Genomic DNA, 14,724 nt, shown 5'->3' on the forward strand with positions numbered 1-14,724 from the left:
AGTGGAAGACGCTCATGGTCTCCTAACAAATCCTGGGTGAACATGCTTAGGGGGCGGGCCTAGAGGCGGGTCTGAAGCAAGGGCTGTATAATACCTGAGGACCCAGCTAAACTCAGCTCCAGATTGGGCAGAACCCGATCTCTCCTTGGCTCATTTTGGAATCAGACCCAGGCAACCTTGCATTCGAGCTGTGCTACGAGCAAGGACCCCCTGAAAGTGAGGCAGCTTGAAGCCCAAGGGCATCCTTCAGCGGTGCTTAGTACAGATTCTTAGCCTCGGTTTAGGCAGTGCCTTGCTCTTGACTTTCCCAGTGTCCTGCAGTGGCTGGCCTCTGATGACCCCCGGAAGCCCTCTTTTAGTCCTTCCCACACTCCCTCAATGACCTCACCATACTAATGGCTCATCCATCCTAAATCTTTGTCTGTAGCCCAGACTTCTGTCCCCTGGGCACTAGCTACTGGACAGTTCGACTTTGACGTCTCTCAAACTCACAGTGGCCACAGTCATCCCAGGCTGTTCCTCCTCCTCCCTGACTCCACTATTTCCCTCCCACCCACCAGCGGCTGCAGCTGGAAACTTGGCCATCACTGTGGATACCACCTCTTCTTCCTTACCAACAACGTGCATCCAGTCTTTCACAAGGTCCTGGGAATCTGCTCACTCCCTCCCATGGTCAACCCTCTGTCCTCCCTCCAGGACCGCTGCTACAGCTTCCTTCCGCACTAGCCTACCTGCAACCAAAAAGCTGATACCTAGACCTTCCTTACCACTCTCTGTAAACATCTATCAAGCACGGTCAGATCCCAGGTCTCTGCAGACACATCCCCAGAGTGACCAGGGCCTTCCCTCCTTCCACACTGCCCCATGACTGCTACCACAGTCCCTGGGATGATTAGGCTTCGTTGACAATTTGTCTGGATATCAGATGCCTAGAAGAAAGGCATCTGGGATGCTTGTGAGGGACTCCAAAGCGGTTTAGCCAATGAAGACTATGAGTGCCATGAATCCCTACTGCCCATACTGAATAAAAAGGGAGGGCAAAAGTAGCTGAGGAGAGCGTGGATTTTTCTGTTTCCAGACTGGATACAATGTATCTGCTCCCACTCGGGACTTCTCCACTATCATGTACAGACTCTCCTCAAACCAGATCCAAAATAAAAACCCTCTTCATTATGCACAGTTTGGGGTTTTTGTTTTGTTTCGCTTGTTGTTCTGTATTTTATCCTAGCAATAAGAATGTTCAACCAGGAAAAGCTAGGTCACATGGAGATCCTGCTGATTCGAGATCCCTAGTGTACCTTCCATGACCCTTTTTGACTCAGTTCAAGTCTCTTTAACCCTGGATTTCTTTGTGTACCCTAATTTCAGCCCAGTGGCCCCTAGAGTGGTCTTCCTGGGATACCTGAGACATCTGCTGGTGAACTCAACTTTCAAAACTCAGTCCTATTAAACCTCCTCAGAGGCTACCTTGTTCTCATGTCCCCCACCGTGACCCAGCCACACTTATCCTGTCCTCCCTCAGGGTCTGGGGTTCAGAGGAAGCCCTGAGCAGAGGCTGATGAGGCACCAGGGCCTGTAAGAGGTGATCCAGTGGTAGAGTCCATGATGCTGGAAAGCTCAGCTCAGTGAGGCTGATTTGGGGACTCCATACTGCATGGCCAGAATCCATCCCTTCCTTGGCCTGTTCTGAAGGCCACTCCTGCTCTAAAACAGACAGGCATGAAGTATGGCCACCTGCCTCCCAAGAGGACCCAATATGAAGAGACACCAAGGGGTTCTATCCTCAGAGCCCTACACCCTGTGCCTGGTGCCAGACTTGCTCTAAGTCAATGTTCCTGGGACCTGCCCTTACTGCTCCTAGGAACTTCATGTGACCTTGGGGAGGGGGGTGACTCCCCCTCCTGTGTATCTTGAACACACAAACACAAATAGAGTTGCTCAGGGTTTTTGTGTTTTTTTTGTTTTCTGTTTTTTTGTTTTTTAAACTCTGATGTCCCCTTTTCTTTACAGAATATTTACAAACAGGGACAGGTATCAGCCACCAAATGGGCCTGAAAGCGGGGGCAGTGCTTAGATGCGCCTCAGCGCAGGGGAGACGTCCTGAGGAAGGTCACTAGTATGACCCAGCTGCTCTGAGGGGCCAGGCAGTCCCAAGCAGGTCCAGGCTGGAACTCAGGCAAGGTCAGTAGTGGGTGAACCCAGCTGCTTAGAGGCCAGGAGCAGGCGGGTGGCGGCACTCTCTGACTCCGCCAGCAGCCTCTGGTTGTTGTGTCTGAGGCTCCGAACCTCTTCCTCCAGGGCTGCCCTGTCCGCCTTCTCCTAGGTTGAGGAATGGTAGTCAGAACCCTTTCCAGGGGTAGCCCTGTGCTTCCCTGTCAGGCTCTCTCCTCACCCTCTGCAGGTCCTCCTGGAGCTTCCTCAGCATGGACTCTAGGTGAGAGACCTTTTCTGACAGGCTCCCAGGTTCTGGCCTGAGGACACGGGGTCAGAACTCAGCGGAAGCAGTGCAGGCTCCTAGACACTCCTGACTGATAATGAACCCAACCAACCCTGTCTTCTGAGATTTAGGAATCTCCGGAAGCAGAGCCTAGATAACATTCAACTCCCACGGGCAGGCAGGGAAGGGCACACACATGCGCGCGGGCACACACACGCGCGTGCACACACGCACACACACACACACACACACACATGTGTGAAGGGGTGTGCAAGGGCAGAAACCTTACTCAGAATTACACTTTGAAGTTTCCTTGGGGTCTCCACTCTCTAGGATGGGCTGTCCTATGGGGTGGGGGGGAGACAGACTGTGAGCAGGTCTGAAAGGGATAAACATCCCTCTGGCTTCTCTCCCCTGGGCCTTAGTGGCCTCACCCTCCCGGGACAGTGACTCCAGAATTGTGTTGCAAGTGGAGGCGATCTCTGAGATGGACTGCCACTCATCCTCCAGGGTCTCGCTGCCGGCTTCTGACATAACTGCAATAAAGGAGAAAGGCTTAGGGGGCGGGGCTAGAGCTGTCTGTCTTCTCCTCCTGCCCCATCCCCCGTGGCTCCAGACTCACTTTTACTGATGGAATTCCGAAGAGACAAGGTTCTGGGCAGGATGGAGGCCCTCAATTCTGGTGCCGAGTCACTGGTGTCTTCATGACTACTGGAGCTTCCCGACTGGTCCTGGGGGCATAAGTGAGGGCAAGGCAGTAACATCCAATGTCACCTCTCTGCAGTGAATCTCCAGAGACCTTGTTTCTGCTTACCTGGGAAGGGGGCGTCTCTCTGTCAGTACCGGGTGCCAATGTGGTGACAGCGGTGACGAGGAGGAGGTCTGGAGTGGTGTTGGGCAGGACTGGAGCCTCATCGGACATGGAGCTAAGGAGGGTAGGGGGCGGCTAAGAGCTGTGAGCTGCTTTCCTAGAGCTGTGCTTCCAAGTCCTAAAAGGCTGACCCAGAGGGTGTACCTGCGAGGTGACAGGGAGTTGTGGCTGTGCAGGAACTCTGTCCTCTCCTCAGTGAGATCCCCAGGCCCCGGAGGACTACCACCGTCCTTCAGGCAAAAATGTAGCAGCTGCTTTGCAGCGGGCAAGGTGACCAGCTTCTCAGTCTCATCTTGTTCTGGCTCTGGGGCCGCACGGCGGCTGGGTTCCTTCAGAGACAGCGTGTACAGCTCGGAAAAGCTCCTGGAGGATGGGGTGAGGCAGCATCAGGTAGGACCCTCCGTCCCCTCCACAGCATGCACCCCAGACCAGCTACTGCCAGAGGCTCCCAAAAGGAAGGGAGCTCCAGGCATCCTATCAGCGTTTGTCTGATACAGAGCCCTCTCCAGACTCCGGAGCAGTCAAATATCGCTGCTAACCTTGTGTCCATGGCTGTCCCCCATGTATCCCAGGCTGGCCACTCTGCCTGTGTTTTTTATCAAACATACATAACAGTACTTACTTTATTGTAGGCTGTGAGAGTTTAAACAGTGTAATGTAAACTGATTGGCATCCACAGTGCACTGCCTGGAGCCAAATCCAGTCTATGCGTCTCTTTTTATTAGCACACACACCAGCTTTCGAAACTCCTATCTGCTAAGAATAGTTTTTGGATGTCTTAAAATGTGTATTCATGTGGGGAGGGGACAGGCACGTGTGAATGCAGCTGCCTATGGAGACCAGAAGAGGGCATGGGGCTCCTGGATCTGGGGTTACATAAAGGCTGTGGTGAATCACAATGTGGGTGCTAGGAATCCAACTCAGGTCCTCTTTGAGAGCAGCAAATGCTCTTAGTGGCTGAGCCAGCTCTCCAGCCTAGCTTTTAGACGTTTAAATAATTGAAAGATATTAATAGAGTAATTTCGTGACATGTAAAAATTACAGTCTGAGCATAACGTATTTCCACTCGAAGGTTTTTTGATCTTACATCGGGTTTTCCAGCAATAACCTCTTCACAAGATAAAGAGCATCTATTTCAAGTCCCTAAACGCCAGCCTCCCTGGTTTTAGAAGCTCAGGCACACATTCATTCATTTTCCTACAGAAGAGTTGAGTAACTGTGCCAGAGTAGTGGCTCCAGAAACCTAAAAATATTTACTATTTGGGGCTTTTGGGGGAAGTTTGCCTATACTGGGTTTAGTGATCAATTAGTGAGTACTTGGGTTGGAGGAGCTAATATCTTGAAATAATAATAGAAGGGGCTATTTGACCTTTAGAGAGGGAAAGCACGAGCCTAAACAGTTTCAAGTCTAGATGAGTGGAGATACCGAATCCAGCTGAGTTCTTCTACCTCCTCCCAAACCCCCGACCTCCGCCCCTGGTGCCCTGACCTTCGCGGCCGGCCGCTCTCATCTGGGGGCAGGACCGTGACGCAGACCTTGGACGCAGAGCGCAGCATCTGGGCAGCAGCTTCTGGACCCAGCTTGGGCAGCGTCTGGCCACATACGCGCAGCAGACGTGCTCCAGGCCGAAGCCCCGTGGTCTCCGCGAACGTGAAGCGTTCCACGTGCGTGATGAAACCCTCTGCATCCACCTCGAAGCCCAGGCGACCTTGGCCATCTCTGGGCAGGGCTAGTTCTCTGGTCTCACAGCCCCGGCTCACCAGCTGCAGCGAAAGGTTAGGGGAGAGGGTCCCCCTTGAGGGCGTGGCTTTCCAAAGGCCGCGCCCCGGCCCCGCCCCGGCCTCTATCTACTTAACGCAATACGTCTGTGGAGCCCTAGTGACCCACCTGATAGTTGTGTATTCGAATTGGAGACGCTGAGATTAGAAGTCACCCGCCCCACTACAGCAGCCTAACGGAGTTTCCAATAGGTTGTGTCCACAGTGCGTACCAGACCTGGGGAGGCTCGAGCCTTAGTTTTGGACTCTGGCTCACCTGCAGACGTGCCACGACTTCGCCCACGGCTTGCCCTGGGGCCCCATCGAGTCGTAGCGTGATCGCCTCTCCGCGCCCGTGGTATAGATCAAGTTGATGGTCTGAGAAGGTCCAGGCCAATACATCGCGACAGGCACAATTGAAGACCACGCGGCCGTCGCGAGGTGTCACTAGCACCAGGGTCTCTGCTGAGATGCCCAACAAGCATGGCACCTCGGCGTGGTCTGGGCCGCCTGTTTCAGCTCCCGCTGAGACCCGCGCCCCTGGAGCCGCGCGCACGCCCCACATTAGCGCGCCCGCCGCCTGCAGCTCTGCGCCTGGGCTCCGAGGGGTTGCCCGGCGCCTGCCCCCCAGAGATGGTAGGCCAAACCGCGAAGCCGAATCCAGCGAAGTAGTGGTCACTTCATTAGTAGCCAGGTCCTGCAGGTACTGTTGACGTGTGCGTGTAGCCATGGCGTGGAACTGGCGTGCATGACCGGCCGCTTGCTCACCATTGAGTGCCTTGGCCAACAGAAAGGCCCGGAAATCAGCATTGGCTGCAAAGGGGCCTCCGCCTTCTGGCAGCGCCGGCCCGAAGGCAGGAGTGTCCTGTGTGCGGCTCACTGCCACCCTGCGTGGAGGAAGGCTGTAGTGAGGGAACGAGAGGCAGAAGGGGGAAGGGAATGCGTCCAATAATCGGTGCCCATGGGAGACCTGAGACTACCCTAGCACCCACCTGTATGAGGTGTGTGGGGTGCAGGGGGCATGCGCACGCACCACCAAGAAAACGTGCTGGAAGTGAGAGCGGATAGTTGTGGGGCAGAAGGGCTTGCTACCCGGCTCCTGGAACACGATGGTCACAATATCATTGCCGATATGACGCTTCCTCAGGAGCTAGAGAGGGTTAAAGATAGGCAATAAGAGATGAGCTGTGTGCCCCGAAATCCCTCATTTAGGCATGGCAAAAGCACCAATGGTTCCTCACCTGTGCCTCATAAAGGCCTGAGGAGAGGGTATTTGGGGAGGTGGTACAGCCTGAGGGGAGGGTTGTTCGGTTGAGCAGCGCTCATACCAAGGTTCTGATATTACTACTCAAGTAGCACCCTCCATGGCTTCCCGAAAGCCTTTGGCCTGTCCCAATCCCTCACACACCTGTTGCTGGTTATTAGGCGTGTAAGGCAGCATCGTGGACACGTGAAACATGATCTCATGGTCTTGGTAGGTGGTATAGAGTGAATGTGTGCCCGTGGAATCCGCTATAGCCAGACAATTGGGGACACAAAGAGAACACGAGGAGAGTGGGTGATTTCAATGAGTCGCCTTGCCTGAACTTACTTCTCTCTCTGCCCCAGCTAGTTGTGGTCAATCCCCTCAAGTGGTCCCCTAATGTCCAGGCCACAAAGTCCAAGAGCCCCATCCTTGGTAAATCCCCTCCCATCTCCTTTGGTCTACAGCACCACGCCAGGGTGAAGGGTAATCAGGATAGGGGTGCTGAGATAGAACGAACCCAGAAATAAGAGTCTTAGAGGGAAGCAGAGAGCTAGATTGCTGTGGGCAGCTCAGCCCCTATCCTCAGCCCCAGCAACCACAGACTAACAGTGGTGGTGAAGTTCTACCCTGCGCCTCCAGTTCCTTCCCTGGGGCCTCACTTTTGGTATCCAGCTGGGCCCGGTAATTCTCGAAGCCTTTGAGTCGCACCACATCACCCAGCAGGGTGAGGAACTGCATGAAGGCTGCTCCGGCTTCCTGGTTGTTGTACATCTCTTCCTCAGAGCCTTGGCCGGCCCGGCAGTACAGGATGCCCACCTTGCGTTGGAAACTCAGCTGAGGGGATCATGGACAACAGAAGACAAAGGCTTCAATACCCTGCCAGCCCCACCATGCCGTGGAGAATGGGAACAGCTGGCCTTTGGTCGTGGGGCTGGGCTACCCTGGTAGGAACTCTGAGTCACTTGTGTGTCTTTGCCCATCAAGTGGGTTCTGCCTGCCTCTCTTCTTGTGCTCATAAGGGCAGAGAGGTCAGAGGGAGGGGATGGAGGATTTAATTACTTCTCCAGCAACAGGAGAGATGACTCACAGAAAGGACCCTATACACCAGTGGTTCTCAACCTGTGACTGTGACCCCCTTGGAGGGTCCAACAGCCCCTTCACAGGGGTCGCCCTGCAGCAGAGATCCCACGGATCAGATATTTATGGTACTATTCCTAAGGGTAGCAGAATTACAGTTATGAAGTAGCAATGAAAATAATTTCACCACCACATGAGGAACTGAGGTAAAGGCTGCAGCACCAGGAATGTTGGGAACCACGGCCGGCCGAGCACAGTGCCTCCACTCTCAGCGACAGCCACATGTCACGTCCTCAGCTCAAGGCCCAACACGCTCCCCTCCCTCAACTCCAACATACTGTTACCCAGCCCTCTGAAGTTTGGAGCCATTTCTGTCCCTTCCTGTTTGTCTTTTTGATGGGGTATAGCCCAGGCAGTACTTAAACTCACTGTAAAACTAAGGCTGGCCTTGAACTCATCCTCTTGCCTGTACCTCCGAAATCCTGAAATTCTAGACATGTACCTGCATTTTTTGTTTGTTTGAAACAGGGTCTTGCTATGTAGTGCAGGCTGGCTTTGAATTCACTGCAATCCTCCTGTCTCAGCTACCTACTATGGGGATTACAGGCATACACCACTATCCCTGGCTTTTCTGAACACTTTCTTCTCCTAGTGTTTTCTAGTTACAGATAGATATGCCCTACTGACCCCATTGAAGTAATCTCATCTCCCAGTCCCCAGCTCTCACCTCCCTCCTTCATAGCTAACCTCTGTGGCTGAGGGCTTGCCTAGCATGCCTAAGGCCCTGGCTTCTGAGGCCCTGGCTTCTGTACCTCAGAGGAGGTGTGGGGGAGGGGGAGAGGCTGCAAACAACAAAATCCACAAAACCCACAACTCCCCCTATAGACCATTTTTATGTGGCCTTATCTTGGCACTCTCTTAGCACTATTGGCCCTAGTATTGGAAGATGACAAGAACCTCACCTTCCCTGAAACTCTCGGCTCCCTCTGCATTGTCTCTTCTTCCCACAGCTGCTTCTTGCTCATGCTCAAACCCTTCCCAAACTCCAGGTCTGCCTGAGCTGCCGGCTGCCTTTCCAGTATTTTTTTTTTTTTTTAAAGACAAGAGTCTAAAGAAACTCTCTACATAACCCTGGGTGTCCGGAACTCACTATGTAGATCAGGTTGGCCTAAAACTCACAAAGATCCTCCTGCCTCTGCCTCCTGAGTTCTAGGACTAAAGACATGCACTGCTACACCTGGCCCTTTCCAATATCTTGACCCCCCTCAACTATGATGTCTCTGCCCTCTGCCTTCTATCCCTCCTCCAGAGTCCCTGGGCCCACAACAAAATACAACTGCCAAGGGCTGAGAAACTGGGGGTCTCAAGCTTCCCCACACTTTTCAGTTGGTCATGAAGTTACCTGTAACCACCACGACCACCGTGTCTAATCTTCTGAACAATAACAGCTGCTTTGGGCCTGTACTCTGTTCAGCCTCCGTCCTATGTGTGGGAGAAAGAGGGCCACTGTGCCCCTCAGATCAGTCTGTCCTGAATCCCTCTGTGACTCTCAATTTCTACAAGACTTAAAAAAAAAAAAAGCCTCCCCATGTAAGTCCCACAAGCCCTCCACCGACATGAAATATCACGTGACATTCAGAGACCGCTAAACCATCACAGTGGAGTCTTCTGCTCAGAAAAAACCTCTTCAACCCTCTAAAGCTGGTCTGAGGGCTTATGTTTTTCAGTGTGAAACTAGTTGCTGTCAGTACCATCTGTGTGGTCTCTAGGGACCCGGTGTTCTCCTGTCACTGAACCCTGCTGGCTCCTGTATTTCATCAGGAGCCCTCTTGCCCATACTCAGGGAGGAGCTGCCCCAGCATCTGCTCTAGGGTCTGATACCGTGAAGGTATGAGATGTATTTGTTCAATGACCACTGTAATAAGCAACACAGAAGAGAGCCAGTGGGCAACTTTCAGCACAAGGTACAGGACTTCCAACTAGCTTCTGTGTCCTGAAGTGAAACAGGAAGCTCTGGGAAGCTTCCCTTCCGGGGAGAAGACCAAACGGGCTGGGGGAAGGGGGAAAAAAGGCCAAAGCTGGTGAGGGATCTGCAGCTGAACAGGGTCAGTCAGTATTGTAAAGGTGCCTAAGAATTGCCTTAGGTAGGTTTGTTCATTAATGCAGAGCCTAAGTAAGCCAAGGCTGCAGACCCAGATTCTGCATTCCTAACATGCTGTGGCTGCTTTACAAGCCTTCCTTGATCAAACAAGTCTCCGTGACCTTGGATCCCTCTCTCTGAAGTGCTGGAGGTGGATCAGCTCTCCTTAGGTCCTGTCAGATCAGGTCAGGATTAGGGAGCTGGGAGCTAGTTAGGGAGACGGAAGTTCAGACCCATCTCCCTGGGAAGCTGAGCCCTCCTTCCTTCCTCCCAGGCACTCACCACTTGCTCATCTAGAGTAAGCAGCGTGCGGGGCACCTTGGGAGAGGCTGAACCCAGGCGCAGGCAGGTTGGGCTCAGCCGTGGAGCCACGTGTTCCAGAAGCTTCCTCGGAGATAGGCCCCTCGGGGGGCCGGGAGGCAGTGCATCCTCCGAGATGGTGCCACGGAGAGTCCGGAGCTAAGGATGGGATGTAGGGACATTCAGTTTTTGTATAGGCTGTGGTCGAGGGAACCCGCCTCCAGAGCCTGTAATCCCAGCCCACCTGCGTGGTCCGTACGATGACCCGATAACTGTGTAGGGTGCCCCCTCCGCTGCCCTCTTTCTCCTCCCGTCGTAGGCTCACTGCCACCGGACCCAGCGCCTCATCCAGCCCAAAGAAGTTCTGGTGTTCTGAGGTAGGGGGTTTGGGAGGTGGCCTATCGGTCAAATCCACAGACCATCCTATCCCTTCTCGACCACGCCCACCGCCCTAGAGTCTCTCTCTCCAAGCCGAACCTGGGAGATGTTCACTCCAACCTCGGTCTGCAGTCCCACCCACATTACACCTAGTCCCAGGCTCTGGGAACAAATGCCTAAGCACTCCTAGGTTAAATGGCCCTGGCGCCACCAAAGGTTATGTTCTCCCTTTCAAGACACGGAAGCTTCTTTTCCTGCTAATGATGAGAACAGGGTTTCGCCACACGGATATGGAAATAGGAAATCGCTCACTGGCCTCCTGGAGGGCTACGAAGATGAGCCAGATGGAAGGCCACTCCCTGACTTCAGGTGTGACACCAAGGCGTGGCCTTAAAGAGGTGGTTAGAGTTGAGCCAACAGAGCCCAATTCAGCTCCTGCTCCTTTTTACAGGGAAAGGACTGTCCATGAGCCTCCCACCGTACATAGCATAGACCACAGGGACCTCTGACCCCACACCCTCTCCTGCCTCTCCCAGGCTCGCCTGACCCCTTACCTTTGCCATAGAAGTACTTGCGGTAGTAGCCTGCACCCAGATCTGCGTGCTCCAGGCTGTAAGCTGTGGTCCGGGTCTGTGGCTCCTCCAGGACTGACACAGACGCATTAGGCAGTGCAGGGGGCACAGGTGGGGATATTGGTCCACCCAGCCCTAGCTCACCCTCCCCACCAAGCTCGCTCACAAAGCCAGGTGCCCCGAGCAGTAGATCTGAGGTGGTAGTCTGGTCCTCAGCTAAGGCCAGAGTCCCAGAGTTAGACTCGGTATGGCTGCCTGTCGCCCGAGGTCGTGGAGCCCAGTCAAAGAGCAAGCTCTGCACATCGTAGTGAGCAAACCATCGGGGTTCTAGCACTGGTGGGAAGGTGGGCTCTGGCTCCTCAGCTGGCAACCCCAGTAGTGCCAGTGGGTCAGTGAAGAGCCGAGTAGGGGTTGCAGCAGGGCGGCTGGTATCCTCATGGCTGTGGGCACGGGCACGGGGGCTGGCTGGTGTAGGAGGCCGGACTTCACCAGCATCACTGCCACTGCGCAGGAGTGGCCCCCGAGCTGGCCTTGGCTCAAAAGTATGTGGTGTCAGTGGGGGCCGGGCGGGTTGGCGCAGCTTACGGGCAAAGAGGTCATCGGTAGGTGCAGGGGCCATGCCCCGCCGAGGGCTCCCCACACCGCCGGCCCACATGGGCGTGCTCTGTGGGCCTGACTCTCTGGGGGCCGGGCCGCATTGGTGGGCACGGGTCCTTGGTGCCCAGCCAGAAGGCTGAGGTTTCAGTGGTTCCTGCACTGCAGGAGGAGGGGGCTGCTTAGATGGGCCTGGGGAGAAAACAGGAACTCAGGCCCCCAGCCCAGTCTTCCACCACCCCATTTGGCTTCCGGCCCCCTCCCGGACCATCAAAGCTGCTTCCGCTTTCCTGGCCACTTCCTTGTCTGCCTGGGGCTGAAGTTTCCAGCCCCCTCCTAGCCTTAGCCCTGGTCAAGGCTGAGGGCTAAGCTGTGATGCTTTGCCTCTGGGGGATCCTAGTGACTGGGCCTAGTGGGCACCTAGGCCTCCTAGTTCTCCCCTGTACACCTTGGCTGTGGAACTAGGCCCAAAGTGAGAGTTGCCACCAAAGTTTGGACAGACAGTTTCCACTGGGACGGAAATCAAAGCAGCCACTGGTGTCTGGGTCTTGCCCACTTGACAAAGGGAGGACGTCCTGTCCCCAGAGACCTTCCTCCCTGGTACCTCCCACTTCCTCCAGGGTCCCTAAGGAGCTGAGCACCCAAGGCCTAGACTCAATGCCCTCACTCCCGCAGCCTTAATACCTCAAGGACACAGGGGTTCCTGGGGCAGCTGCTGCGGGACAGAGGCAGTGGTGAGAGGACTTCCTATAACACAGGAAGTGGCCCCAACTCAGCCCAGCCCCCTGCTTGGCTCCTATATCCTGAGGAAGGTGCTAGGGTCACAACAGCTCAGTCATGGGGCCCAAGACACCTAAGTCTACAGGACAGGACTAATGCTGCCTCTCTTCTGGGGGTGAGAGAGGCTAATCCCAACAGGATCCCTGTGGATGTGTCTTGCTAGCCTCACATGTATGGAAGGGAGGTTTGAACCCAGTGGGCTAGAAGGTCAAAATGAAGCCCAGTTAAGATGAGCTTGCCTGAATTAGCTCCATGTTCAAACTAGAATTTGAACCTTGGCTCTGAGTTGCTAAGGCAGTGGTTCTCCACCTTTCTAATACTGTGACTTTTTAATAGAGTTCCTCATGCCGTGGTGACCTCACAGCCATAAAATTATTTTCACTGCTATTCATAACTGTAATTTTGCTACTGTTAAGAATTATAAATATGACCGCTGTGAAAGGGCTGCTCGACCCACAGGTTGAGAATCGCTGCTTCTGGGTTTGGCAGAACTGTACCTGTCTACTCTGCTTCTGTGTGCGTAGGAGTAAGGCAGCCTTGTGAGGGAAGAGGGGAGAGGCTCAAGGTCTCACAGGATGTGAGGCTGAAACACCCACGGCCCCAGGGACCTACTAAGTGTGGAAATGTGGTGAAGCTAGACTAGGCAGGTGCAGAAGGTGTGAGGCCGCCAAGACCACCTTGGGTGAACGATGGATGGAGTCAACAGTTGGGGCAGGGGCATGGGAGCCTCACTGCAGGTGCAGGCCTCTGTTGGTACGGTTTGATATGTCACCCAGTGGCATCAAGTGTGGCTAGGCTAGAAGGGGATAGGGAACAGTTCCACGGTACCCCTCAGCTGGGCCTTCAGAACCAAGCAAGAATAGACCTCCACCTCAGGATCTTCCTGTCTTACTTTCTCCTAGGATAAGCTCTGATGCGTACTTCTTGCTTTCTTTGAAGACTGCTTAGAAACTGAAAGGGTGAAGCCAACTATGTCCATGAACTATGCGGACCCCAGGTCCATGGACCAAGCTGTGAGCACATGTGGGCTTGGACTTAGACCACAGTGTGGGAAGGAGAGTGAGAGAAACAAGAGGGGTCTGTGAGGGCCCTTCACTGTGAGCTGGGCTCTGGGAATGTGTGTAGCCCAGCTCAGGAGCTGCCTCTTGTTCTGGCCCTGCCTTAAGGGGTGTACTTGGGCTCTGCCCCCCATCCCACATCTTCACACAAGGTCCATTGAGGCCAGGACATTCCTTGCAGCCTGTGTCACTGGGGGGGAAAGGGGGGTGCCCCGCCCCCACAGATCCGGAAGGCCTGGCTGCCCCAGGAGGAGGCGCTGGATGCTTCCCAGCACATCTGGAGGTCATGACCCTATTTCTGTTGCCAGGGAGTGTTACAGATGTTTCCTCCCAGGCCAGACCCAGGACTGCAAAGGCTGGGAAAGAGGTCACACTGGGAGAGGAGAGCCCCTAATAGGGGGAGCCCCACACACTCAGCAGCAGGAGAAGTTGCCAGCACTGCTGAGAAAGGCCCAGAACCAATGAATCCACTCAGTGGAGTTATGAATCTGCTCACACAGAGGAGGGAGTGGGAGCTGCCAGCCGGAGACAGAACACTGGACGTGCTGACTTGGGGCTGGACTGGGGCAGGAGGTTGGGTGGGGTGCGGGTAGTGAAAGCAGCCAATAGTCCCGTTCCTCCCCACACTACAAGGGTTCACGTCCAGGCTACTTTGTTGGGTATTCAGCCCGAGCCTGGTGCCTCCCGATCCCTAATCCCACGAGTACCTCTCGTGCTCTCGCTGGCCGCTCCTGCCTTCCGCACCAGGGTCCCGCTGCCTGCTCACACCGCTCCCGGCGCCTCCGCTCTGCCTGGGGGCGGGGCCAGGATGGAGGCGGTACATGGTAGAGGGGCGGGACTACCCGGGAGCTGTCTAAGGCGGGAAGCACAGTGGGTGGGGACCTCCGGCAGGAACCTAGGCAGCCCTGGACAGCTTGAAGTTCTCTGGACAGCCTGAAGTTCTCTGTCCCAGCCTCCAGCAGTTTTAACTCCCAGCCCTAGCCCAGTCAGTAACCTCATGGAGAAATGGAAACAAAAGTACCTGCCTTCCAGACTAATTGGAGTTTTAGAGGCCACCTAGTGTCCTACTGTGGCCCGGCAGACACAGGTGTTAGGGCCAAGATAACCGGTCTACAAGGCTATCATTTATGTAGGGGTGAACATCATTAAATCCAGCAATCTGGAGGCAGAGGCAAGTGAATCTGAGTTCAAGGCCAGCCTGATCTACATAGGAAGTTCACAGTAAGACGTCTCAAAAAGAAAATAGAGCCTTCTCTATATAGGTGTCATTCTCTTTAGGCTTGGGACAAACGAGGTTGAATAATCTTTGGTCAAGATCAAGGCTGATGAATGTGTGAGCCACTAGGGCACAGAGGACTGCCTGAGAAGCAGAGGCTGGTGAGGGAGGCAGCCCGTGGCACCTGAGGACTCAGCAGTCCGACCTCACAGCCTTCACCCTCTGCTGTGTGTTCATCCTCCCCACCTCAGGCACCTCTACCAACCTCACCTAGTCCCACAGAAAGTAACTGCCAAC

General features: G+C 54.5%; 1 protein-coding gene across 6 annotated transcripts; it reads right to left on the bottom strand.

Moving 5' to 3' along the window:
• Positions 1-1,934: 1,934 nt before the first annotated feature.
• On the bottom strand, positions 1,935-14,000 carry Sipa1 (signal-induced proliferation-associated 1). 6 transcript variants are annotated; one of them, NM_001004089.2, is made up of 16 exons: positions 13,919-14,000; positions 10,762-11,565; positions 10,074-10,201; positions 9,812-9,988; positions 6,972-7,146; positions 6,475-6,578; positions 6,059-6,216; positions 5,344-5,953; positions 4,798-5,072; positions 3,453-3,671; positions 3,252-3,363; positions 3,060-3,168; positions 2,872-2,973; positions 2,727-2,781; positions 2,393-2,471; positions 1,935-2,319 (listed from the first exon to the last, which is right to left on the bottom strand). In NM_001004089.2, exons 2-16 carry the CDS (start codon positions 11,432-11,434, stop codon positions 2,173-2,175), a joined length of 3,123 nt encoding a protein of 1,040 aa, NP_001004089.2. In that variant the 5' UTR covers positions 11,435-11,565; positions 13,919-14,000; the 3' UTR covers positions 1,935-2,172. The 6 variants fall into 6 exon arrangements, with proteins under 6 accessions (NP_001004089.2, XP_087430471.1, XP_087430480.1 ...); XM_087574345.1 differs by having other exon boundaries at positions 1,939-2,319; positions 10,762-11,535; XM_087574354.1 differs by having other exon boundaries at positions 1,939-2,319; positions 12,058-14,000.
• Positions 14,001-14,724: the final 724 nt, after the last annotated feature.

The sequence above is a fragment of the Rattus norvegicus genome, chromosome 1 (assembly GCF_021556685.1).
Source record: "Rattus norvegicus strain SHRSP/BbbUtx chromosome 1, alternate assembly SHRSP_T2T, whole genome shotgun sequence".
In the NCBI taxonomy this organism is placed as follows: Eukaryota; Metazoa; Chordata; class Mammalia; order Rodentia; family Muridae; genus Rattus; species Rattus norvegicus.